Below are 27509 nucleotides of genomic sequence, written 5' to 3'. Positions count from 1 at the left end.
CACTGTTGACAAAAGCATGGTGGAAAGGGTCCCGGAACATCCAGACAAAAAGGGAAGGAAAGCCTTTACTAAGTCCACGGTGGGACAGAGAGAGGGCCTCCCTAATTGCACCGTCTGTGGGGACGACTCACATGCCGGCAAGCTATTCGCATGCAAAACCTTCAGAGAGCAAGATCTCTCTCGTAAAAGGACTCATCTCAAAGAGCTTGGTTTGTGCGTCAAGTGTTTGCGAACCCACCCTAAGGATGGTAAAGGGTGTACCGCCAGATTCCTCTGCCCCAAAGCTGAGTGTCGGAAGGAAGGTGCATCGGACCACAACTACCTACTGTGCCCCAAGCCACCAACTCCAAAGAAAGACAGCACCACCGAGGAGTGTAGCACTGTGAGGTATGGAGCAAGGAAGCTTGGCCTCACTAAGAAGCAAGAGGAGTTTCTGGCGGAACTTACCCCTGAGCAAAGAGAGCGATGCAAGAGTGCATTCTCAAATAAAGCCGCCTCCTCTGTCCGCTCTAACGCTGGAGGTGAACATCCAGTAGTAATGATGCTCATGGAAGTCACCACAAACTCTGGGTGCCTCATTGGTACTTTGATTGACCTCGCGTCCGACACCAACTACATCACCAATGAAGCAGCGGAACGACTTGGCCTAAGTGGTGAGAGCATCAAGCTCATTGTACACGGTGTTGGAGGTATGAAAAAGTCTGTTGTGACCCAGAGGTATTCCCTGCGTCTGAAGGTAAAGACACCCAAGGGGCAGATCACAGACCACAGGATTCTTTGCTATGGCCTGCAAAACATTGCTGAAGTGGCCCAGCCAGTTACTACTGAGCAATTGCGACGGTTCTTCCCCAATGTGCCAAAGGAGGAATTGGTCCGTCCCAAAAGGATCGACCTCCTTATCAGCCACAGGGAAGGCCGCCTTGTCCCACAGCCTATCAAGATTGTGGGTGACCTAGTCCTTTGGGACGGCCCGCTTGGAAAGACTGTGGGGGGGACCCACCCTGATCTCCTGGAGAGAGTGGACCTGGCAGTATACCGTTCTGAAACTCACCTTGCTCGGACTATGAGATCTGTCTCCATGGCCTACAAAGAGACTGTCTTGCCTCAAGCAGAGGGGCCTGCAATTGCTCGATCTACTGCCACCAACAAGGAGATCCTTGAATGGTTCCGATGGGACAGCATCGGAGCAGCGTGCAGTCCTCAATGTGGTAGCTGCAAGTGTGGCAAGTGCTCCCCTGGTGGACAGGAAATGACCCTCAAGGAAGAGAGGGATCTGGAAAAGATCAAGGGCTGCTTGACATACGTGCTGGCAGATCATCACAGCAGCTCTCCTCATTGGGACTCAGCCTATCCATGGAGGGCTGACCTCACAACGCTAGCTGACAATCGGCAAGCAGTGGAGGCGACCTTCAGGAACACGGAGAAAAGGTTGGAAAGGGAACCAATGTGGAAGGCTGCATACAAAGACCAGATCCATGAAATGGTCTCAAGAGGGGCAGCTCGGAAACTCTCAGAGGAGGAGATCAGCAGTTGGAAAGGACCTAAATGGTACATCAGCCATCTAGTTGCACCGAACCCCCACTCCTCTTCAACCCCTGTGAGAATCGTCTGGAACAGCAGCCAGGAGTTCCAAGGAATCAGTCTCAATGACCTTCTCCACAAGGGTCCTGACGTGCTCAATCCCATCAGAGGCGTTCTCCTGAGGTTTAGGAGTGGACTCCATGCTGCACTTGGTGATGTTCGGAAGATGTACAATTCCGTGTGGCTCAAAGAGGAAGAAGTCCACCTCCACCGCTTTCTGTGGCGAGATAACCCTGAGGACAATATTGGGGTGTATGCTGTTGTCAGAGTCCATATCGGGGATAAACCCGCAGGATGTATCGCCCAGGTTGCGATGAGAGAGACGGCCAATCTCCCTCAATTTGCAGCCATGATGGAAGAACGACGTGCTCTGATTGAAGATAGCTACGTGGATGACATCCTGACCTCGCATGACGATCCCAAAGCCCTGGAAAGGATCACCAGAGGTGTGGAAGAGATCTTAAAAGCAGGCGGTTTCTTTCTCAAGCCATGGGTCCTGTCGCATCAAAGTGGGAGGAATGGATCCCCAACCACCTTGCCTCCAGGCTCAAGCACAGAAAGAACCATACCCAAAACTTTGGTTTTGCCCAACCAAATGCATGACGGAGAAAACAAGGCCTTAGGAGTTGGCTATGTCCCTGAGACAGACAAGCTACAGCTGCTCACATCTATCAACTTCTCCAAGAGAAGGGGGAAAATGAGGACTGACGTCAATCTAAGTGCTGAAGATGTCAGGAAGGGAACACCAAACCCCTTGACCCGACGTTTACTCCTCAGCCAGATTGCCTCATTGTATGACCCCATTGGTCTTGCTTCACCAGCAAAACAGAAAGGAGTGATGTTGGTCCGAGAATCATTCCAGGAAGCTGGCAAAGAAACCCCCTCTAAAGACACGTGGGACACCCCACTCTCACCAAGGCTTCGCGAAGCTGCAGTCACGCTTTTTGAAGAATACGTAAGGCTTGGTCAAGTCAAGTTTGAGAGAAGCCTAACGCCACCTGGTGCTGAAGGTCCACCAATAGGAATCACCTTTTCCGATGGAAGTGAATCGTCCTATGGAGCTGTGCTGTACCTACGGTGGGAAACTCAAGACAAAGTTGTCATCAGGTTGGTCGAATCCAAAGCAAAGCTTACCCCCCTTGACCAGAAGGGTGATGTGATCAAAGCTGAACTATGTGGTGCAGTCTTTGCCACCCGCCTTAAGACGTACTTTGAAAAGCACTGCCATATTAAAGTCAAGCAATGGATTCACTTTGTGGACAGCCAAACAATCCTTGCAGCCATCCAAAAGGACAGCTATGGCTTCCAAACCTTCTTTGCTAACCGGGTCGGGGAGATCCAAAAGGCCGGGCCTGTGGAAGATTGGAGGTGGATTGAAGGCAGACTGAACATTGCTGACATACTTACCAGAGGCGCAACTCCTGAGGAGCTTGACGAGGGTTCAGAGTGGCAGCAAGGCCCTGAGTTCCTTAGGTTGCCAGAGTCTGGTTGGCCAATGAAGATGGCAAGCGAAATCACGCCTTCAGCCGCTGAAACAGTCAGTCAACTTCAACGTAAAGCGTTCTCTGCTGTGCTCACCAAGCTTGAAGGAATCACAAATGGACCAGCACCAACCACTGTCCCAAGTGCACATCCGACAGATGGACCCTGTGCGATTGGACTAGTGCGCCTCATCAAGCCAGAGCGGTTCAGTTCCCTGTCCAGGCTATGTGCTTCGATAGCCTGGATCCGACGGGCTGCTGAAACGTGGCTCAAAAGACTCAAGACCTCTGACTCCTCAAAGTGGGAGGCAAACCACCTTACCCTGTCCTCCGAGGAGCGAGAGCAAGCCTTCAGAGACCTTGTCCTAGAATGTCAAGAGGGCAACCAGTTTCAGGACTCTACACTGAACCGCTTGGTGGTCCACAAAGATGACAAAACCGGACTTCTTCTCTGTGGAGGGCGAGTCCAGGCATGGAAGGAGGATGGTGCAGCCATTCCTTTGGTCCCATTTCAGTCGTGGCTTGCAACCCTACTAGCAAGAGAAGCTCACAGTCAAAACCACGAGGGCGTTGCTGCCACACTTCTACACACCAGAAAGAAAGCATGGATAGTGCAAGGCCGACGAATAGTAAAGAAGGTCGTCAATGACTGCATAACATGCCACAAAAGGAAAGGGAAGATGTGCCAGCAAATGATGAGCGACCTGCCACCTGAGCGCTCTCAGCGTGCCAGCCCCTTTGAGTACACGACACTTGATCTCTTCGGCCCTTTCGAAATCAAAGATGCTGTCAAAAGGAGAACAGGAAAAAAGGTGTGGGGCATAGTGTTCTGCTGTATGGCCTCAAGGGCAGTTCACGTGGACATTGTGGATGATCAATCATCGGAAAGCTTCCTCCAAGCTTATTTCCGCTTTGTAGCACTGAGGGGCCATCCAAGAACATTGTGGTCAGACAATGGGACCAATTTTATTGGAGCCAAACCCGCCCTGAAAGACCTGCATACCTACCTGGCCACCGTTCAGAGATCATCAGTGGAAGCTCAAGCCGCAAAACACGGAACGAAGTGGGCATGGAACTTTCATCCAGCGGATGCACCTCACCGCAACGGAGCAGCAGAAGCAGCTGTCAAGCTCATAAAGAGGGCTCTCATGAGTCTTGGAGGGACTACAAGTTCACTCACCTGGGGAGAACTCCAAACACTCTTCTACCAGGCAGCAAACCTCACCAACGAAAGACCAATCGACGCAAGGGCTCAAGCACAAGAGGACTCCATAGAGTATCTAACCCCCAACACCTTACTCCTTGGAAGGACAAGACAAGGAGGCGACACTGAAGGAATCGACTTGTGCACTCATCCTTGGCGTCGTCTCAGAGCCATTCAAGTTGGTGTGGATATGTTCTGGAAGAAATGGAGTGAACTTGCCGGGCCCAACCTGTTTGTTCGATCAAAGTGGCATCAGGCCAAGAGGAATGTAGCAGTTGGTGATGTTGTTTGGATCGCTGACAACAACGCGTTACGAGGACAATTCCGGCTCGGTCGGATCCAGGCCGTGTATCCTGACAAGAAGGGACTTGTGAGAGATGCGGATGTCAAAACATGTGCAGGCCTTTCTGCCTCTCAAGGAATTGGACAAGCCAAGAACACTCAGCAGGTGATGTCAGTCATCCTGCGGAGAGATGTGAGGAGATTAGTTGTCCTCATTCCTGTGGAAGACCAGTGACTTTGACTGCTTCGGCCATCAGTTCTGCAGGCACTGCCTCAGAGCTCAAAAAAAAAAAAAAAAAAAAAAACTTGTAACACCTTTATACACATGTAATAATGCATTTTATCTGTGACCGCCTTGGATCTTTTGATCAGTTGGTCAAGTGGGAGGTGTTAAGTCAGTCAGTCACGGGTTAAATCAGTCAGCGTCACGGGTGCATTAGCGGTAATGAAACACAGGTGAAGTGGGAGGTTCTCCTTCCTGTCTGCCGCGCACATTGGTAAAACACTAGTATCCGGGACACGGGCTATAAACGGGAAGCATCACGTAGCTTGACTTCACGTAGTTTGGCAAACATCTTGTGAGGAGAGAGACGCCACCGGTAAGACGTGGGTTTACTCTGTTTGCTCGTGGGGCCGCCGTGCCGCTGACTTTTGTCTCTAGCATATATGTGTGTCCGGATTTAAGTGTTGTAGGACTGATCATGGTTTTGTGTGTGATCGGTGTGGACAGAGTAATGTTTAACGCTGTAATTTTAAGATCTCCGTGAGTAGTTTTGAATCAGAGCGCTTTCATTTTTACTTCCTGATTTGCCGTGCTGGCTAAGATATTTGGACGCTTCTGATTGGCTGCTTGTTCTGTCAGCCATTTTGATTGGCCATTTGTCCTCCCAGCAATGCTTGCTGGGTAATGTAGTGCTTTTAACTGGCGTAGTAGTGGATTGCTGTGTTAATCCTTCTCTGTTGAACTACATGCACTATTTCTGCACTTTAAACCTACTAATAGAAAGTTTTTGTACATTGTGGAATTGGCTTATGTGATATTGGTTTATATTGAGCTTAAGCAATTATTTGTATTTTAATGGTTTCAGTAATGCAATGCATGGCTTGCTTGGCTTTGTTTGTGGCTTTTTATGTGGCTTGCGTCAAATGCAATGCTTGATTTGCTATTGTTGTGTTTGCTATTATGCATGCTATTTAACTGCTGCTATGCTCTTGCTGTGCTATTTGCTATGTTTATTTATGCTATTTATTCAATATGCATTTCTGCTATTTATGCAATATGTATTTGTGCATATTTATTTCATAATACCATGCATAGTTTACACCACAGCCCTTTTCCATCTTTACAGGTTTATAACCTGTTGCTGTTGCTGTTGCTGTTGCTGTTGCTGTTGCTGCTGCATTGTGGTTACAACTGGAAAATTGTTGATGAACTGTTAACAAACTCTAACAAACACAAGCAAAATAAACCACAAAAGCAAAATAAATCACAACGAGTTATAACAACGTCTTAAACCTCTCCTTGCAACCCTGTTCGGTGGGGACAATCTTGGAATAACCGAACAATATATATGCTTATGTTCAAAATTCACTTAGAAATGTCCTTATTGACCCCAAACATTTGAACAGTACTGCACATTATGCAGTGAAGAAACTGTGATGCAAGACAGAGATTGGGGCAGAAAAATTAATAGAAATCAGTGTTGCCTTTACTGGTTTAAGAAGTAAGAAAAGTTGAAGACTGTTTTCCAGCTTGGATAAACATTATAAGAAAGTTCAGCAAAGTTTTACAAATGTGTTTGCGACAAGAAGTTTTCAAAATGTTCTTTTTAAAAGTACAAGAAAGTGTGAAAATATTTTAGAGATGTTCTTCGTAAAACATTTGCTGCGTGTTAATCTAAGAATGTCCTTGCTGTGTTATCAAACAACATGGAAGAAAGTATGCAGTTTGTATGCAAATTGTACAAAACACACAAGACAGACAGAAGATGGTTTGACCTTCAGTTAATGGTGTTTACACTCCAATAGAGAGCTGTGTGCTCTGTGACTTTGTGGTTACTTGCTGAGGTCTTGGTCCAAGGACAAATTATAAGAACATGTTTCCACAGATGTCGTGGTCGTGTTGCAGATTTTTACAGACTCCCAGTCTTTCAAGCCAACAAGAATCTTATTAATTCCTATATTCCAACTGACAAAGGAAGAGTGGTCAGCCTTAGCCTCTCTATAGTCCTGCCCCTCTCACTTCTTTCAGGTGAAAAACCAGGTTTATTTACTTTGTACAGCTGCTTCTGCTGGCTTTAATCCTTTGATACAGAAAATGGGAGATACCCAGATAGTGAAACAAATGCAGCCCACTGACAGTACGGGTTAACTAGTATTCACTCCAGAGTCATTTTCAAAGTATAGCTCTGCAGCAAAATACTATCTCTAGCACTGCAATACTGTTTGACGAAGTCACAAAACACAGGAGTCACAAACAATGACTGTGCTGTGAATTCAGTGATATTTCCATGTCAAATGATCGCTCAGACAAAAATTTAGACGCGATAGGAAATCTTGGTCTCTCACACTCTTGCTTTGTGTACTGTCAATCACAGATGCAGAGAGAGTCTTTTTCCTGAAAGGGACAGCAGCAGTTGAACTTAATTAAATCTACAGACACTAAATCGGGCTGTTTAGAAAAGGACTAAAACCATTTAGTTGTGAGTCATAAAGTCATGGTGAAATGAACCATCTTAGAAATAATTTGAGCTAAAGAATTTAAAGACATGCTTTGAGAATTTGTGGGACTTTCATTAATTTGCTGAAAAAGCACACAATACAAGACCCTGAATACAATTGTCTGACTTTTTAAAGAACAAATTAACCCTTTAAGCTTCAGTCATTTCCAGCCGTTTTCAGTACAAAAAATCGCTAATATTCTATTTTTAAATAAAAAAATTACGAAAAATACGGGGAATATTGGACGCGCATCGGGAGGTGCATTTCCTTGAAAACGACCGATTCGGGGATTTTATACCGACTTCAGGACATGTTTTGGACAAAATAGTTTACTGGCTTGTGTCATCTGATGTAAAAGGTTGGATTATGGCCGTTTTTTGTGGAATCTTTTTTTGTGTGTGTAATAATAAACCCGGAAATGTGAGTCGCGCTGTGTGCTTTGAAGCCGTGTATAGAGAACGGATGGATGAATATTTGTTTTTGTCGGACAAATGTGTTTTTCTCACCCGCTGTGGTAATCGCATCTGAAAGTGGTTTATACCAGCGGATTCATGAGAATCTAAGCTTTCCATCGGTGTATAGTGTTTGTATAATCGTCGGACATTCTTGAAATTCCTATGCAAATTAGTAGGTGTACCGCCGGCGGTACACTGAAGCTTAAAGGGTTAAATCATTTATACGCCAGGATTTAGAAGAGAAGATCAGTATGTTTTGCCCAATAACTTCTTCACTCATGTGTACAGCCTTGGCCCACAACACCCCATCTCTAGTTACAGCACATTCTTCTATAACTGTCAGTTAGACAAGACACTGTTCTAATCTAACTCCTGGCAGAAAAGAGCTATTTTTTTAACTAAAAGACATATAAGGCTGTAAAACTTTGTTTCATTTTTATACATTTGCTGTGTGTCTTTATAACTTTGCACCAGACTTTGCTGAACTTGCCTGTTTATGTTTCGTCCTGTCAACAGCACTTTGAACTGTAAATTATGAATTCTAATCTAAATTAAAGCTGCAAACAGCGTTGAGCGGGTCCTCGCACATCTACACATGTCGAGGTGTGGCAGAAATTTCAAAGAGTTGAGACTCAGCTGACCAAAGCCAAGAATTATATCACAAAGTTTCTAGCAACGGTACGTGCAAATATGATGGCTACAACTTCCTGTTACCAATAGTTGACGCTATAACTATGACTCACTTTTGGAACATGGATGTCTTCAGAGCTGGACTATTGTCCAGCAAATGAAATTTGGGCCAGACTGGATCATGTACAGCTGAGATATAAACACTTCTGTCGTTATGGCGAGATATTGAAATTGGCTGCACCACCACAGATATGATGTTTGACGAAAACTTGCAATTTTCTACAAGAATCATCATCTTCAGGCTTATGTCACCATGTTTGAGGTTAATATGGTCAACCGGCTAATAATAGCAGATCAAAGTGTAAAACATGTCATTTCCTGTTGCCACCAGGCAGAGCTATGACTATGAATGTATCCTGAATGTGATCAGGGCAGGACTCTGATCAAATCTGTGAAGTTTGAGGCAGATTGGAGCATGTACAGAGGAGTTAGACAGCACTTCCTGTTCCCTGGTGAAGCATCAAAGTTCAGGGAGCCACCATGGCCTCACCGTTTGACTATTGTGGAAGATTTCGATAACTTTTTGTCATAAAAGCCTCTTGTATAAATTGACCAAATCTGACATCTCGAGGAACTACCCCTTAGGAGGACTTCCTGTTGGGTTCAGGGTATGGCTCCAAGAGGCTTTTTTGACGGCCCACATGTGCTACATATGGATACCAATTTTGGTAGATGTCGGTGAAACATCCTGCCAGTGCTAATATTGCAGGGGGCGCTATAGAGCCATTTTCCCCACAAAATATAATTTTTTTTCTCGAGTTCTGATATTTGCGGAAACTTTCATGAGTTTTTGAGCACGTTTAGGCCTCAAAAATGTGAAAAATAATTCCTTGCATCCCAGCAATCTGCCCTAAATATCGTGGCCTGAAAGGTGAACTAGTGGGTTTCACTGAATGCTACTGCTGAGCTCACCGGCAATGCAGAGTCGCTGGGAGAGTGTCCAGTGGCGTCTTCGGCCTCATACTTGTAATAATCCAGCGGAGCACAGTAATAGCCAGGCTGCACATCCGAACACTGTCGACCAATTAGATGCCTCCTGCAGTCACACTGGCCATTTTCCATCATGCACCTTAAGGAATAGGCAGAACAATGTTTGAATGCTTTAAAACTGACGTCTCTCTGCCACTTTCAGGAACAGAACGAAATATGCACAGCTTCATGTCAGTCAGCGTTCATTCACATCTCTACCTGTTGTTGAAGGCTCCGCCAAAGTCACAGTCACAAGGTCTGCAGCCGGCCAGGTCATTACTGAGGCCCCAGTATTCAGGCTGCAGGGATGGAAATCAAACACAAGATGCAGAAAGTTGTGTTTATTGTGTAGTTTTACCTTCAGGCTGATTTCTAAAGATGTGCTGACCTTTTAACAGTCTTGCCTAATAAGAAAAAACTCTTCAGAACGCTCCTCAGAGGCAAGACTTCAGTGAGTCCATATGTGCCTGGCCATGTCACTGCTTTCAATGCTATTGAAATGCTGGAAAACATTACCATATCTTTGCAATGGACCTTCAAGTAGAATATTTAACAGCATGACAAGTGCAGCTGCAAATGCTTCAGAAAGGCCTTGATGTTTTCATACAACAAGCTGATTAAAACATGTAAATCCAGCGACTACTAACCAGACACTGGTTGCAGTAGCGACCGGTGACGTATCTTTTGCAGGAGCAGTCACCGCTGATCTGATCACAAGGAGCTCCCATCATGATGATGCCACGAGGGTTACAGTTGCAGGCTGACAGAGAAACACATTCATATAGAATATAATAAAGGCTAAGTAGCTCTTTTTTCCCGTTTACTCAAGCTTTTTACTCAATCAAGAAGAACCACTGAGTTCTCTACCTTCCCTTCCATGTATTGTTTTTGTTTCACATTTTGGATTTTAGGTTCTCTCACCAGAGTGTGTGTTTGGATTAGTTACCGTTTTTTAGATTCACATAGACTTTTTAAAGCTGTGAGCACCAGCTCCACCAGGTGACTGAGTCTGGATATTGTCGTATGGAAGTCATCAGGCCTGGACTCTGATCAAACACGTCAAGTTTGACGCAGATTGAAGCATGTACAGGCTAGTTAGACGGCACTTCCTGTTTCAAGGCCAAAAGTCTAAATTCCGGGGGCCGCCATTTCCAGGTCCTTAAAGTTTTGCGGAGCATTTTCACAACTCTTGAGCACCCATGCCTGGTGTACAACCTGGCCAAATTTGAGCTCTCTCGTTATCTACTTTGAGTTTACAGTTTTTGAAAATGTCCCAAAATATGACACATAATTAAAAATGGCTGACTTCCTGTTGGGTTTTGTGTATTTGTGCACGAGGCTTTTTCGTGTGCCCTGATGTGTTACGTATGCCTACTGAATTGTGTAGTTCCAGGTGAAGCATGCTTCAGGGGCCTAATTCTCCTAACTTTGCAGGGGGCGCTATTGAGCCATTTTGACACATACATGAGCAATTCCCTTAAAAAGTAAAATTTTTTACAATAGATAGACTTTTTAATTTTGTCTTTGTTTCCTTGACAAGTTTTGTATTAATTGATGATAACTTTTGACCTAAATATTGTGATATTTCATAAAAACTAACTTCATTCCACAAGTCTGAATTTAAAATTTGACAAAAATGTACTACTTTAAGCACTATTTTCATGTATTTTAATCATATTTTCTTTCATTTTATCATCACATTTCTTTTGTTTTAAATTGAAGATGATTTCATCCTTTTAAATATATTTTATTTTAATTTTATTGTCACATTTTTTGTCTATTGTGTGGTTTTAGAGTGTAGTAAAACTGTGTACCACTGACTGCAAGACAAATTGCCACTCTGGGATAATAAAGATTACAGACATGAAATTTAAACGAGAGCTTTTTATCCAAATACTGTGATATTTAAAAAAAAAAAAAACTTTATTCTACAAGTCTGATTTTAAAATTTGATTAAAAAAATAACTATTTTATCACTATTATTACTGTCATTTTATATTATTTTATTGTTATTTTCTTTAATTATATCCTCACTTTTTTGTCTTAAGTTGAAGATGATTTTATTATTTTTACCATAATTTATTTTAATTTTATCGTCATATTTTTTGTCTATTGTGTGGTTTTAGAGTGTGGTAAAACTGTACCGTTGTGGTGCACCAAGACAAACTGCCTCTCTGGGATGATAAAGATTATCAATTATGACATTGAGATGATAGCGTTTGACCCAAATATTATGATATTTCATTAAAAAAAATAACTTTATTCCAAAAGTCTAGCTTCAGAATTAACTATTTGCATGACTCAAATTTGGAAAAACAACAAACAACAAAAACAAAACAAACAAAAAACAAAAAATTTGCACTTCTCAATGCGACTAGGATATCACGTCTGAGTTTAGCTGCAACCAACAAGTGTCTGAAACTAAAATTCAGACACTTTTCTGACAAGTTATATGGAAGTTTTTGATCCACAAAGATGCTTGGCCTACAATGTGTAAACTATCAACACCTAGGGCCTTTAAGAAGAGCATGTATTTGGTCTTGTTTTCCTTAACTTGGCTAAACTATAATCCGTTTTTCCTAACTGTTCAAACACAAAGTACGTCTGCAGTGGACGGAAACACAAACATACGTACGTTGGCAGCCGAGCGGGTCGTTCTGGCTGAGTCCGTAGTAACCTTCTTTGCAGTCGTCGCAGCGAGTTCCTTTAACGTGAGCTTTGCAGCGACACTGTCCGGCGATCATCCCCATGTCCAGGTCGGTGTGGCTGTCACAGACTCCGCCCTCCAGAGATCCCACCGGGTCGCAGTCGCAGGCTGGAAGGGAAAATTCAGACAGAAAGCGTGAATGGAGAGTTAAAAAAAACAAAAAACAAAAAGCGGACTACTGCAGTGACTCACCGACACAAACCCGAGGATCCCTGATGTCCCTGTTGGGGTCCTGGTAGTAGAAAGGTTTGCACATCTCACAGTTTCGTCCCATCGTGTTGTGCTTACAGTCGTCACAAACTCCTCCGCTGACGTTTCCCGTCGCCAGATACACCGCCATGTCGAAGTGACACTGACCAGAGTGGCCGTTACAGTTACACTCTGGAGAAAACAAGTAAACACTTAGTGGATAAACGCGGATATTAAGTTGACTGTAAGAGGGAATCTTCTTTTCTTGGAGTTAAGATTTTGAGAGATCTTCAGTAACAATCGAGTAACTTTAAAACCGAAAAAGTAGCAAAGAGTTCAATCTGTTTGAATAAAGGCTTGTTTTTACTGTATCGCAGGTAAGTTTTCTTGTGTGGATGATGTTCCAAGAGTTCCCAGCAAGCAGGGAACGTTCCCATAATATTAAAACAACTTCTAACAATGTTTGACAGAAAACGTATTACGAAGGTTTTAAGTTCTCAAAGCAACATTCAAAAAATGGTTTCCAAATGTTATCGAGGCCTCAGGAGACAGAATGTGTTTTTATAAAATGTTCCTGTAAAGTAAAATATTAAAAAAGGTGGAACATTTTAGGGGATGTTGCTGTTGAGAACGTTCTTCTATAAAACCCAACTTACATTCTGGAAACTAAAAGAAGCCTTTACATAAGCAGGGAACGTTCCCATGACATTGGCCAATATTACCAACAAGTTCTAATAATGTTTGAAAGAAAACATTTAATCTGATGTTCAAAGAATGCTATTTATCATTTCTAATAATGTTCCTGTGAGGTTAAAAGTGAACTAAGACAGAACGTTTTAACATTCAGAGGATGTCTGGAGGATGTTGTCAGATTATGTTCCATGATAACTAAAGAAGAACGTTCTCAAACCAACAGTCAGCCATTTTTGGTGTTGTTGAGATTACAGAAGATTCTTCTATAAAACATTCTTACAATGATAACAAGGGAAGGACATTCTCAGGTCAATATTCAGCAAATGTTTTCAGAATTAAGCTTTAGCATGCTTTAGAAAGAAAATTTTGAGAACATGAAAAAAAACTCCTAGCACAAAACATTGCTAGAACCTTCTCAGAACGTTTTAGTGCACAATAATTCTAGCTGTGTGTGGCTTTCACTTGCTATTTAAGCTAGAGATACACATTTTAAAACAATAAAGAAAATCTCAGAAAGTATTTCAATAAAAAACTAAAAACTGGCAGCAGTTTAAATACAAAAATTCACCGCCTGCATGTGGTGAGGTGGTAAACTTGAGGTCTACCTCTGCAGGTGTGCGGGTTCTCTGCCTCGGCCGGTCTCCACGGCAGGTCGTGGTGGAAATCTCTACAGCGCTCACAGTTCAGGCCCTCGGTGTTGTGTTTGCAGACACAGCGACCGTGGATCTGACCAGTCTGAAGGCAGCAAAATGATGACAGCAGGAAGATGAATGACAGCAGGGGCAACGGCAATCACATCAGACACCAGCGAGGTGCAACATTTTATCTCATTTATTTTTACTTTCAGTCATGTATCGTACTCATATCTTATTGCTTTTGCACTCGGCACTGCATTTTCTTATGTTGTTTAATTCTGTTTCTGTGCAATATCTGGCAAAAGAATTTCCTTTGGAGATGAATATAGTTGCATCTTGTTCCATCTCATGAGTTTCTCATTAGTTGCACAGAAATTACAGATTACAGGTAAAAAAATAACGTTCTGGTGTTGACTCACCGTGAGGGTCTCCTGGGTGTAGACCCCCGGCACTGGAGCGCATTCGGAGGCGTGGCCGTAACAGAAGCAGCTGCCTCGGACCACCAGCTCGTAGATGGCGTAGTAATATTTCTGCAGGACATCAGAGCGCCGGTCCAGCAAGTCATCGCCCAGAGTGTTGAGCTTCGTGAAGTTGATGCGCAGGTTGGTGATGCGAAGAAGTTCTGGAGAAGACAGGAAAATACCAAGTCAACCTCATATTGAGCCAAAAAATAAATAAAAACTAAAAATTCATCAATATGCATTTCTTTGCTGACTTGTTTTGACTGAAAAATATAAAGCTGTCAAAATAGAAGCAAAAATACATTTTAAAAGGTTGATGAAAAATTCTGTGGAAAAATAATGAGAAGGTTGTAGACAAGCCTGCAGGAAAGACAAAGAAACCCAACTCACACTATGTAATAACATGTGATCTGTATGTAGACGTATTTTCTGGTTACTGTCATCCAACTCAAAGCGTCTCTACATCTACAGCTGGTATTAAAATACACCGCCCATCCAAAAAAAGTCGCACACACAAATGTTTCATTGGACCACATGTAGTTATGAGAACGACACACATTCTCTGTGGCATCATTTCGATAAGCTTCTTCAATGTCACAGCATTTATTTCTGTCCACAGATGCATTAATTTTCTATCAAGATCTTGAATTGATGATGGAAGAGTCGGATAAAGTCTTCTCCAGAGCATCCCAAAGATTCTCAGTGGGTCTGAGGTCTGGAGTCTGTGGAGGTCAGTCCATCTCATGCTCCCTGATCCACTCATTCTCAGTGTGAGCCTCATGAATCCTGGCATCATCATCTTGGAACATGTCCATGCCATCAGGGAAGAAAAACTCCACTGATGTAAAGACCTGGTCATTCAGTATCTTCAGGTATCAGCTGACCTCATTCTTTGGGAACATAACGTTGCTGAACCTGACCAACCCCAGATCATAACCCTAACCCCCACAGGCTGGTAGACACTCGCCATGATGAGTTCATCACTTCATCTGCCTCTCTTCTTACCCTGATGCCCCCATCACTCTGGAACAGGGTAAATCTGGACTCATCAGACCACATGACCTTCTTCCACGGCTCCAGAGTCCAATCTTTATGCTACCTAGCAAACTAAAGCCTATTTTTTTCTGACTAGCCTCACTGATCAGTGGTTTTCTCAGAGCTACAGCTGTTTAGTATCAATCCTTTGAGTTTCCTTCACATTGTTCATGTAGAAATGTTCTTACTTTCACTATTAAACATAGCCGTGGGTTCTACTGTTGGTTTACTACGATCACCCAAGAGTTTGTTCCGACCACATTTGCTCCTCCAAGATGATGGTTCACCACTATCTTTCAGGTTTTAAAAATGCGTTGGACGGTTCTTACAGTAGTTTTGAGTTCTTTTGTTCAGACATAAAGTGAATAGACAGATGTTGATTACCTTGACAGTTTTTAATAATAAGACATGATGAATGTTTTTGAGCTATGGACGGTTCTTAACCCGATTTTAGTTGTTTCAGAAATCTCTTTAGTTGTTTTCTTTGCTTTGACCCTTCTGAAACAGATTAACATCCTTTCCATCACCACAGGATATGTCTTCCAACATGTTTAAGAAATGAGAAGCTCCTTATTGTATCAGCTAGAGTTAAAGAAGTTGCTGAAACTGAAACATATTTACCACTGCAGTAATTAGCCAATGGAAGGCTCTTACCTGTTTGCTTAGTTAAATTCAAGCAGTGACTCTTTTTTTGGACAGGCAGTGTACGTTCTCATCATGTCAGTTCTGTGCCAGAAATTGGACTTTTCAACAGTAATGATGCATCCTAGGTTAAGGGAAGCAATGCTGCTGCACAGATTCCATTTTTTTACTGCTAAGTTCATGTTAATTGTTTGTTTGTTGGCTTTGCATGGGGTTGAAACAAGAGTTTGACTTTTTTTCTTATAAATTGCAGTCTGCAGCTTACGTTATTGTGAATTTATCCCTAAGAACACCAAATCTACTATCAACCAGCTTTACACATAGTAAATGGAATAATGAAGAAGGAGGATTACCTCCACATTTATCAGACAGAAGGTTAATCTTGGACACAGTTGGATGTTTCAACAAGACAATGTTAATTGTTTGTTTGTTTGCTTGGCTTTTCACAAGGTTGCGTAGGTACATAAATTGCAGTTTGCAGGTGACATTATTGGGAATTTTCCCTTCATCCAGATAAGTTATCCAGCTACAAATCACATGTTAACACCAGGTTGTAAATGGGCCATGAGAGATGGAAAAACCTGGGTCTTAATCTGCAGCAGAATCTTTTTAGAACACAAAAAATCATCCAAATTCCTCCTGAGCACAGTCTTTGCTTGTGGACAGTATGTGATTTTTTTTTTTTTTTTTAAGTCAAGGTGAAATACAAAATAAGACATCCTGTCCTGCTCCAGATTGTGTTCCCTGTTTTTGTTAAATGTTTAAAAAGTCTTTACTAACCTTGAATGTCCAGGCTGTATGGGTCTTTCACGTGAATGGCCGGATCCAAGACTTTATAAATGACCTGGAATACAGAAAATAATTTTTCAGCGAGAGAAATTCAGACAGAAATCCCACTACTTCTTAAAAATACACAATTTTTTTCACTTAAATAGGCATTGAGCAATTTTAGATACACTTCTGTTTGTGACAGCAGTAACCTCCTAAAAATTATTCTTTCATGTTTAACACTTTCGATTTTGATCAAATTAAACCTCATTTCTGCTAAAAGTTATCGAAGAAATTTGATCAGCAACAGCCCTGTCAAACAAATAAAAGCTGTGATTATATTCAAGGTTCATCACCAAAACACACTCAAAAGGTAAAACAAATAAAAACCACTCAATGAGAAAGTGTGTCCAAACTGAAGAACACCGCATTACAATGAATACCCACATAATACTGGCTCAGATCTGAGTAACACTTAACCGTACACTGCCTCCAGCTTCCAAGACATATTGAAACCTTTCATAAAATGGAAACTAGAGCTGTGAACAAAAGCTTTTCTAAACATACCAAGACTATGCATATCATGGCAGTCTTGAGTTTCAAATGATTCCTTTCACTCATTGAATCATCGAAACACATGCATGTATGTAGTGAATGTAAACTTTTGGTCACAACTGTGTATGTCGATGTAAACATCTCCTTCATGAGATTCACACCTTCAGTTGGGATTTGTAGGTTTGGAGCAATGGTAAGCCTATTGAGCTTCATCCTTCAACAGACCTCTTCTACTACTGCTTGCGGTACTCTTTCAGCGTCTTACCTCTCCGTTAGTGGAGGGTTCGATGTCAGAGTAGCGTTCCTCGCAGATGATGTCGTTGATGTGCTGCAGGCCGTTGGCAGGTATGCCGGGGAAAGTCCTCGTACAGTTTGAGGCGAAGTAGCGATAGGGGCGCCACTTACGGCCGAAATCAGCCGAACGCTCGATGATCATGGCTGCAGGTCGGAACGTCTGAAGAGGCAAAGAAAGAGAGACATCATATCATATCTTCGTCTGACTGATTTATCTAAAGCTTTTGTTTAACGTTTGCTCAACCAACAGATAAGGGCCCGATGGAATGCAGCCACCAGATTTCTGAGTGTACATAACAAACACACACCTAGACAGGTATGTCCCCCCCCCGACATGTTCAAGCACAATACAGCACTGTATTTAGACCACAGTTCTGCAAACACCATTGTGTGTCTTTGAAGACCTCTGTTATTCTTAAAACTTCATACACACATACGCACACACACCTACCTTGAACTTCATGATGAGATGTGTGAAGTGGAATTCGGCCTCCAGGTTCAGTCGGATGCTGACGTCCTCCTGCCCTGTGGAGGAAGAAAAATGTAATTTAATGCCCCAAAAGCACACCTTATGTCGTGTTTTCTCGAGTCGCTGTCTGCTTGAATGACTGTCAGAGAAATTTCTCTCTTTCTTTAGGGAATATCAAAGTCTGTCACTGTTCCTGCTTGGACAGATTCAGCAAAACTCACTGCATTAATGCATAAACGTCCTCTTTTACTGTTTGGATGCAACCTTTAAAAAACGAGGCGCAAACATGAACGTATGAAGACAGAGTCAGCCGGCAGAACAACCACACTGACCATGTTCTTGTGTTCTGCTACACAGTAAATATACCCACCGTTGACAGACTGCCACCAGGTGTTGTCTCCGTTCCTGTCTGTGAGGTAGATCACATTTTCGATGCGGTGGCTGTTTCGGTGGTGGTCAGGGTTGTAGGGACGCTGGGAGTTACATCTAAAACACTTATCTGACTCCTGGTGACGGAGAAAAAAACGCTTGATTTAGGAAACGACAACTGGAAAAACATGAGTTGCATTAAAGGAAATTGAAAGTTAGCAGGCAGGATGGCTATTTTTAGTTTTTCACCCAGCTGTGCAATAAGTCACTTTAGATGTAGCTCTGCATGTCTGTTGATCTGAACTAATGTGGCTCAGGGTGTCAATGTCACTGGAGCAAAACGCTGGAGGGGACTGGATTGTGTCTAACTGGATTAAAAAAACTGAAAAGGAAGAACAGTCGGAGGGAGACCAAAGAAAGCACCAAGTAAAAGAGAAAGAAGACGAAGAGCGAGGAAGAAAGACAGTAGGAGAGATGGAGGAATGAGGATAAGAATGAAAGGCAAAAGCGAGACTAAGCGGGCTTTATCTTGGTGAACAGCACAGATCACAGAGTGCATTTTTGGTATTTCACATGTACATAGACACAGGGAAGGTCGAACCAGAGAGAATAAATCTGTTCTAATGCGCTTGTGACAACTGTGGCAAATCATATTTTGAGAATCGCACAGAAAGTTTCATTTTTTCCCAGAGGAATTCCAATGTTGTCTGCTATGTGCACAGTTAAAAATATAAATACAGGAGTTCAAATGTACCATTATTAGTAACTCCATATTATTCACATTTAAGGCCATCTACAGGTGTGTAATGACCAATAATGTAATAACGGCCAAAAACTTAATAATTTTGGGCATTTCAAATGTAACAAAGCCAATAATGTAATAACGTTTTTGAGCCAATAACCTAATAAGTTCTTACGCTAGTGGCCTAGCATTAAAAAAGTCCTTAGAAAATTTAATAACCGCAGCTAATATTGCAATAATACATAAACAGCACTGCATTTTATTGGAAATAAGTTTTTATGATATTGGTTTTATTGCATTTACAGTGGCCAAAATCATTACGTTATTGGTTGCTACAAAGTGGGATATTTTGCCTGCAACATTCTGAGGATGTGTTAGGAATGTTGCTGAGGAACACTTTACAGAATGTTCTTCCATCAAACATTTCTACTCATGGCAACCTTGAGTTTCCAGTGGCTTCCGTAACTCTCAATTGTCCAAAATAGAATCCTGGAAACACATGACAATCATGACTTTTGGTTCTTTTTTAACAGATTTATATTAGGTCTCCTGTAAAAATAACACAATCTGCTGTCAAAAATATACAAACAGGAGTCATTGGAAACCCAAAACAGCCATGATATACACGATTACAAGGGTATATAAAGTGTGCTTTACAACTGTAGGTAACAGAACAAAAGCCTGGACTTAAAACAAAGTGTTTCCTGTAGGTCAGAGCAACTTGCTTTGGTGTGGACTTTGTAAGTTTGTAGAATTTTTATATGTTCAAAAAGCAGCTAACGTTCAAAAAGATGGATAAAAACCCAGAACATCCAATGTACACTAACGGTAGTCTATGCCGAAATATATGAGTGTGGACTGAAATGGTGATGATGACCTTCACAAACAATAATCTCACACAGGACCTCAGGTGATTGCTGCAGATTGTAAAAGCAGCGTGTTGAAGAAATTTACCCAAAGTCCTCATGTGAAGTTTGCTGTAGTGAGGTGTATTCCAGCACACATTAACATTCAAAAGTTTGAGGTCACCCAGACAATTCCATGTTTCCATGAAAACTCACATTTTTACTGCTAACATAACTGCACAACGGTTTTCTAATCATCAATGAGCCTTTCAACACCATTAGCTAACACAATGTAGCATTAGAACACAGGAGTGATGGTTGCTGGAAATGTTCCTCTGTACCCCTATGGAGATATTCCATTAAAAATCTGCTGTTTCCAGCTAGAATAGTCATTTTCCACATTAACAATGTCTATACTGGATTTAGTATTAATTTAATGTTATCTTCACTAAAAAAAACCTGCTTTTCTTTCAAAAACAAGGACATTTCTAAGTGACCTCAAACTTTCGAACAGTAGCGTAGGGTTGGCTTAGCAACACAGACCTTGAGTCTGTGAGGGTAAGTCAAAACAGAATATGTAGAAGAGTAAAACATTTTATAAAGCTGGTCAGACAGCTGGGAGTTGACAGCATGTAAATACAGAAAAGAACAGTGTTCAGTTTGCATATGGTTGCTAATCAACGACAATGTTGATGGAATCAAGGGGACTGGCAGACAACAAACAGTAAGGGAGTTATCAATGTCAAAGGTAATGGAATTAAGAGTGGACACTAGGGGTAGAGGGTGTTTGTAGCAAAAGGATGTGCTATTTTCTTCATCACATGCAACGATTTTTCAGCACAAGAGTCAAACAACAGATATGCCCAAATATATAAAGCTCTTCATCCTACAGACTTTAACTTTTGCATCAACGACAAAAATGGGGACAAATAAAAAGATCACAGTGAGGCACTGATGGAGCAGATGAAGGAGGAAGGACAATAAAATGCACTCAAGTTTGTGGAAAAAATGACACTGATGAGGCAGCAGAGAGCATGGGAATGATTAAAGAAAGTCTGGACCAAGGTCAAGACTATGAGCCTGAATGAAGGGGTGTGTTATCGAAAAAGTTGGAAAGGGTGGATTTGAAAAGGGAAAGATGCAGGTGAGAGCAGTGGAGAGGGGTTTCAAAGAGCATCGGAGCTGGAGGACAAAGGAGAAGGAGGCCTGAGATGGTGGGAGATGGTGAAGTGGGTGACTGGAGAGGAGGCCGTGAAGAGGGGAGCAGGTCAAGGGAACAAGGCTAAACTGAGAGTTGGCATGGAGAAACTGTGGATTCCAGGGCAGCGTTTCTTAATTAGGTTGTTGTCAGGGGTGATTAAGCTGCGAACAACAACACGGCTGTTAAACCAACTTGGCTGAGAGCTGAAAAGAAAGCGTGTGGATGTGCACGACCGCATGTGCACGTGTGTTTTTACATGCATGCTTGCCAGCTTCACCTACAGTCGCTAATCCCAGCATTAATCTTCCCACGTCCTAATCTCGTCCATCCATCCTCTGGAGCCGTGTGATTTTTAGAGTCTGATTATTCACTCAGATTAGCTTCCAAAAATCCAAGATTTCAGGTGTTTTTTCAGAAAGTTCATAGCTCTGATGTCAACGTAGAAACCGACGTTGTGAATCCTCTTTGTGCTATCCTTGAGGGGCACTGTAAAGCTGCTGGTGCTCGGTGTTAACTTGTGTGGCTTTAAGACCCTCCCTCCCTCTTCTGAGCTCTCATTTATCTCCCATTAGTCAAGCCTGGTCAGCTCAGCTACGAGGCTTTCTGCTCCAACAATACGCTGATGTAAGTCCGACGCAGATCTGAAAACGCTTCTTTGTCACACTACGACGGTGGTTTTACAAAAAACGAAAAAGTGCGCCCCTCCTCCCTCATTCTGCCTCGGCTCTGAAACTCATTGATACCTACTATTCTTCCTGCCTTTCCTTGTGCATTTCTTTGAATTTCTTCCAGTTGCCATCATTTGCTTTCCCTTCTTTGTTCTGACTTTCTTTTTCTTTCTATGCTACCAGGTGAGTGCTAAGGGCCCCTATTGGAGGTAAAGTCTCTGCAATGTCATCTCACGGGCAACTAAAAACACCACCTTGGAGAGGCTACGTCAAACACAAATGATTGATGAAGTCTCTTAAAAGCTGAGAGACAAATGTTTCACGAGGGATAGGTTGTCACCACGTCCTTCCCCTTTCTGTCGTAACAAGAGGGCCTCTCACCAATCAAAGAGTGTCAATCATGTTCACCTGGAAGCTGTCAGAGGTGAATATTCCTGCCCCGAGGCGATGGAAGTGCAGGCACATACATGCACGGATGCAAACACGGTGGTGGACACGCAAGAAGTGGTGTCATGCAGGGAGAGAAGGGAAAACAAGAGTTGCATTCTGCAGATGTGGATGTAGAAACTGTTTTCTGTTGCCATTTATACCGATCATCACATCAAGAGGTGCAGGTGGCAGAAACAAAGGGGAGAATAATCATTCGAATCCGCCTTTTGACTGTTTTCCCTCCTCTTTTGATTACCTTCATCAGTTTCTCCTGTGTCTGGTCTAAATATAAATGGTCTCGTCTTTGCCAATTTGTCCCTTTTAGCCTCCAGTTTGTTTTCACTCTCCCTGGTTTTCTTCATGTTCCTTGTCAAAATTTGGTTTATGCATTTCGGGAGTTTTTTTAATTTGTGTTGTAACTCTGATATGTTATTATATTTCTTTCTTTGGTGTGTGCTTTACTTGTCTTCTGGATATTTTTGGTTCGTCAGCTATATGTTTTTCGATTTATCTGGACTTGTTACCGACTTGTACCATTTTGTTGTTGGTCTCCAGCTGTTCTACTTCCTGCCTTTTGACTGTTTTCCCTCCTCTTTTGATTGCCTTCATCAGTTTTACCGTGTCTGGTCTAATTATATATAGTTTTGTCTTTAACAATTTGTCCCTTTTAGGATCCAGGCTGTTTTCTTTGTATCGACCTGCCTGGTTTCCTTTACGTTCCTTGTCAAAATTTGACTTGTGGTTTTTGGTTTGTGTGTTTTTTTTTCACCCTCATATGGTATTTTATTTCTTTCTTTAGTGTGTGCTTCAATGATCTTTAGGATATTTTTACTTTGCCAGCTCTGTGTTTGTTTATTCATCTGGACTTAAGTTACCTTTTTCACCATTGTATTCTTGGTCTCCAGGTGTTTCACTTCCTGTCTTTTGTATGTTTCCCTCCTCTTATGATTGCCTTCATCAGTTTCACCTGTCTCATCTAAATATAGTCTTGCATACTGCAGATGCAGACATAGAAGCTGTTGTCATTTACACCAATTATGCATCTATTCATCAGTTTATCTGCATAATATGAACAAAATAATACATTAGAAACATGTATTTTAATCAAAAATAAAGTGCATTTTAACCTCATGAAGAGTGAACACAAAACAAAGGGACATTTTGCAGATTTTTTTTTAAAAATTGAAGGCCGTGTTTCTTAGAGGAAGCTCGGCAGAATGTAAAATGTCAGAGAAGCAAAAATCTGAACAGCTCAGTTTCATATTGCATGTAGCAACACCTGAACATTAGCCAGAAATATGGTGTCTTTTTTTCAAAGCATATCGGTTTACAATTTGGAGTCTGGTTGCCAGATATTCCTGTTTGCATTTGTACAGACAAGAATCACTAGGATTACTTTTACCACTAAAGAAATCAGCAGCTATGAGGTGCATGTATCATTTAGGTGACTTTAAAACCAATCTAAGGAGTCTTATCTCTATCAATAAATCAGATTTCAGACTAACATTTGAATAAAAACGCAAAGTTGAGCTCAGAATATGACACTAACAGAGTTCAAGGTGCGATGTTATGACAAAGTAGTATGTCCTAATGACATGTATACTGCAGGAAACGGTACAAACTTAAAGCAATAAGACAAATCATGTGATCTGAAACTGAAATCATGGCTGGTTTCTAGAGCAGATCGTTATTATTGTTGGGTCACAGAATCTTTGTTGGAGAACAAAAATTGCATTCTTATGATGATACAGTGTGGGAGTTTTTCGTGTTTAATGCTTCTTTGGTTCAATGTGTGTCGTATGTATTGTGTATGTGCATTTTTGTATGTATTTTGTGTGAAATTATGAAGACCCCAGGAAGAATAGCTCCCGCCTTGCAAAAGCTAATGAGGATCTTATGGGTATGATATTTTATGCCATAAATTATAGCAATAAATGAAAAGAAAGATGAGAAAAGGGGGATGACATGCTGCAAAAGGCCGTGGGCTGGAATCCAAACCAGCCTGTTGTGGTTAAGGACGGTGGTTTTGGTGTCAGTGTGACACTGGAGCTAGAATTTTTATGCTGTTATGATTCGTCTACATTCCTTAATTATCCCCAAAATGAGCAGACAGATGTTTGCAAAAAACTGAAGTGCAAGGGAGTGAGTTCGAGTGAAGGTGTGGCTGACTCGTATGTCTACACCTGGTGGATGTGTGTCGTTAGAGGGGCCTCGCTGATGGAAACCAGGCCACAAACAAGCGGGAGGGATGAACAATTGAAGATGAAGTAGTGTCGAGTGAATGATGAAGAACAAACAAACTTTCCCGAACACACAAACCGCACCTAAATAAACTGTCCTGGAAAATTTCAGCTTTCTAAAATCAGAAAGACGACAGTTGTAGCGTAATTATTCAGCACTAAAGAATGTGAAGTCATACACATACTCAGGCCCACTGGATTGTTTTCAGCCATACATGTCATTTAAAAAAAAGAAAACTGCATTGTTGAAATTGATGTTTTGAAGGAGAATATTCTTAAACATGTATCACATTTTGACCTTCAGCCTGAATCCGTGTATGACTTTAGGTGGCTGATTACATCTGACTTCTTTAATATATTAAAAAAAGCATTGACTGGTTGCTTTGGACTGTTTTCCCTCCTCTTTTGATTGCCTTCATCAGTTTCATCTGTGTCTGGTATAAACATAAATAGTCTTATCTTTGCCAATTTGTCATTTTAAGCATCCAGTTTGCTTCCTTTGTATCGACCTGCCTGGCTTCCCTACTGTTCCTTGTAAAGATTTGGTTTGTGCATTTTGTTTTTTGTTTGTTTGCTTGTTTGTTTGTTTTTTTAAACATAATATGTTTTTTTTTCTTTCTTCAGTGTGTGCTTCAAATGTATTTTGAATATTTTTGGTTTGCCAGCTCTCGGGTTTTATATTCATCTGGACTTCAGTTACCTTTTCCACCATTTTGTTGTTGGTCTCTGGCTGTTTTACTTCCTGCCCTTTGACTGTTTCCCCTCCTCTTTTGATTGCCTTCATCAGTTTCACTCATTCCTAGTGTACATATAAATAGTCTTGTCTTTACCACTTTGTCCGCTGTACCTTCCAGTCTGTTTCCTTTGTATCAACCTGTCTTGTTTTCCTCATGTTCTTTGTCAAAATTTGGTGCATTGTGGGTTTTTGAATGTTTTTAAATTCAAAAGTATGTTATGTTTAGACTTTGTTTAGAATGTAAAGTGTACGGTAGGTGAAGTGGTTAAATCAGCAGTCAAAACAAAAGATTTTTTGAAAAAGTATTTTGTATTAATCTCACAAGTCATGTAGTTCTAATCCCTCTTGGCCACTAAAAATTTAAAACTGTGGAGCAATTAATGTGAGTCATAGTGCATAATGAGCAGCAGAAAAATACATTGTTTAACTAGCCTAATTAGTCTTTTCCTGGAAGGTGTGAATAGAGCCATCATCTTGTTTCTTTTAAAATGTTCTCTGACTAAGCGTCGGCGTGTTCTGACCTGCAGATGGCTGACGATGCAGTACTCCTCCGGACCATTCAGTCCGCAGGTGGAGGTGGCGGTGAGGTTGACGGCCCGTCCAATCAGAAGGTTTCCCGTTGCCGGGTAACAGCTTCCCTCGGTGCAGCCGTGAGGGCTTGATGGGACCTCCTGTCCAATCACACCGAGAGCTGCAGGTGGCAGAAACAAAGGGGAGAGTAATTGTTTGAACCTCTTTTTGATTAGTTGTAGTTTCCTGTTTTATTTTGAAAAAAGTCCCATCCTTTTGTGTCTCTAGCTGTTTTGTTTCCTGCCTTTTGACTGTTGTCCCTCTTCTGATTGCTTTCATCAGTTTCAGCCGTGTCTGGTCTGAATAAAAATAGTCTTATCTTTGCCAATTTGGGGGTTATTTGTTTTTTTTAAACCCTGATATGTTATTTTATTTCTTTCTTCACTGTGGACTTCAACTGTCTTTTGGATATTTATGGTTTGCCAGTTCTATTTTTTTTTTTTTTTTTTATCTGGACTTAAGTTACCTTTGGCACCAAAGTCTAAACATAACATACTTTTGGCACTTTGTTGTTGATCTCTAGTTGTTGTATTTCCTGCTTTTTGTATGTTTCCCTCCTCTTTTGATTTCTTTCATCAGTTTTATCTGTGTCTGGCCTCTACAGCCAGTTCTGAGTGTATAAATAGTCCTATCTTTGCCAATTTGTCCCTTATAGCCTCAAGTTTGTTTCCTTTGTATTGGTCTTCTTGGTTTTCTTCATGTTCCTCGTAAAAATTTGATTTGTGCGTTTGTTTTTAAAACTGATTTGTTATTTTTTTTTCCTTTCTTCAAGGGTGCTTTAGTTGTCTTTTTTATACTTTTGGTTTGCCACCTCTAGGTTTTTTGGTTTATCTGGACTTAAGTTACCATTTGCATCATTTTGTTGTTTTTTTAAATTAAAACTCGACTTCAGATTTCTTTATAGTGTCTGCAATTGAGTCTTCTTCTAGCATCCACCTTGACAGAATCGTGTTTTCCATTTTACAAGTTGTTAATTGCTTAGTGGATGCTCTGGTCATAAGTCTTTCACATTTTGAAGGCAATAAACCATTTCAAGTAATCTCTCTCCAATCAGTTTACATTTAAAACACCATCAGACAGACACTTGATGTCAGCATTAGTGCTTCTCACAGATCACTCCTACCAAGCCCTAGTTTTCATGTCCCAGTGTGATGAGAATGATAATCACAAGTCATGACTTCCGTGCCTGCCAGAAAAAAGTCTTGGCGGTCTACTGATAGGGGAAGGGAGATGTCGAGAGAGATAAATGAAAGTCTTTCATCCTGTTGATCTGCAGAAAACAACAGAAGCTGCATGTTGAGGCTTGATGGGAAAGACGAGGATGGTCTGACATGGAATCAAAAGCATCCTCCGTAGTATGAGAAAAACACTGTGCTGCCGCCCATCCAGTGAGCACTTTATTAGGAACACCTGTCCACCTGACTAGTCAGTGCAATTATCCAATAGCCAGTTGGGTGGCAGCAGTGCAGTGTCTGAAACGAGGGCTAGTTTCCTGTTGTGTTTGCATCAAATGATGGCAGCACTGTGAGAAACATGGCATCAGAGCAAATTTTCAGACCTCAAATTGTTTATGTGCAGCACTTCAGTATGATTGCATGACCTCAAATTGCTAGAAACAATTCAAATCCATACATAAAGACTTGTGCACCCGTAAAGTGGTCACACAGATTGAAAAGAATCACTAAAAGCTGCCAGTGATGTTGTTTTTAAAGACATGGACGTGTGGAGTGCAGATGAAGAACTACTTGGTCAGATTCCTCATCATAAACGCAGCGTATCTTCCATCTTCCTGGTTTTGTTTATGAAAGCCTAAGTGCCATGCAAATAGTAGTGATTCTCAGTCAAATTATCCTTTGAACAGAAGTGACGCATTCCAAT

The 27509-nt window shown here is 41.6% G+C and overlaps 1 protein-coding gene across 2 annotated transcripts in view; it reads right to left on the bottom strand.

The window, feature by feature from the left end:
• Positions 1 to 27509, bottom strand: part of lamb2l (laminin, beta 2-like) — a 94739-nt gene that overhangs the window by 35895 nt on the left and 31335 nt on the right. For both annotated transcript variants that reach the window (XM_051949811.1, XM_022205946.2), the window contains exons 3-14: positions 25583 to 25752; positions 18202 to 18337; positions 17814 to 17887; positions 17334 to 17522; positions 16526 to 16589; positions 14027 to 14229; positions 13578 to 13707; positions 12283 to 12471; positions 12019 to 12198; positions 10031 to 10143; positions 9603 to 9682; positions 9327 to 9483 (exon numbers count right to left, since the gene is read on the bottom strand). In XM_051949811.1, coding sequence (XP_051805771.1) covers positions 9327 to 9483; positions 9603 to 9682; positions 10031 to 10143; positions 12019 to 12198; positions 12283 to 12471; positions 13578 to 13707; positions 14027 to 14229; positions 16526 to 16589; positions 17334 to 17522; positions 17814 to 17887; positions 18202 to 18337; positions 25583 to 25752 — 1685 coding nt within the window. The remainder of the gene's footprint in view (positions 1 to 9326; positions 9484 to 9602; positions 9683 to 10030; positions 10144 to 12018; positions 12199 to 12282; positions 12472 to 13577; positions 13708 to 14026; positions 14230 to 16525; positions 16590 to 17333; positions 17523 to 17813; positions 17888 to 18201; positions 18338 to 25582; positions 25753 to 27509) is intronic.

This window comes from Acanthochromis polyacanthus, chromosome 6, assembly GCF_021347895.1.
Source record: "Acanthochromis polyacanthus isolate Apoly-LR-REF ecotype Palm Island chromosome 6, KAUST_Apoly_ChrSc, whole genome shotgun sequence".
NCBI lineage: Eukaryota > Metazoa > Chordata > Actinopteri > Pomacentridae > Acanthochromis > Acanthochromis polyacanthus.
This window is presented reverse-complemented; position numbering and strand designations above follow the sequence as displayed.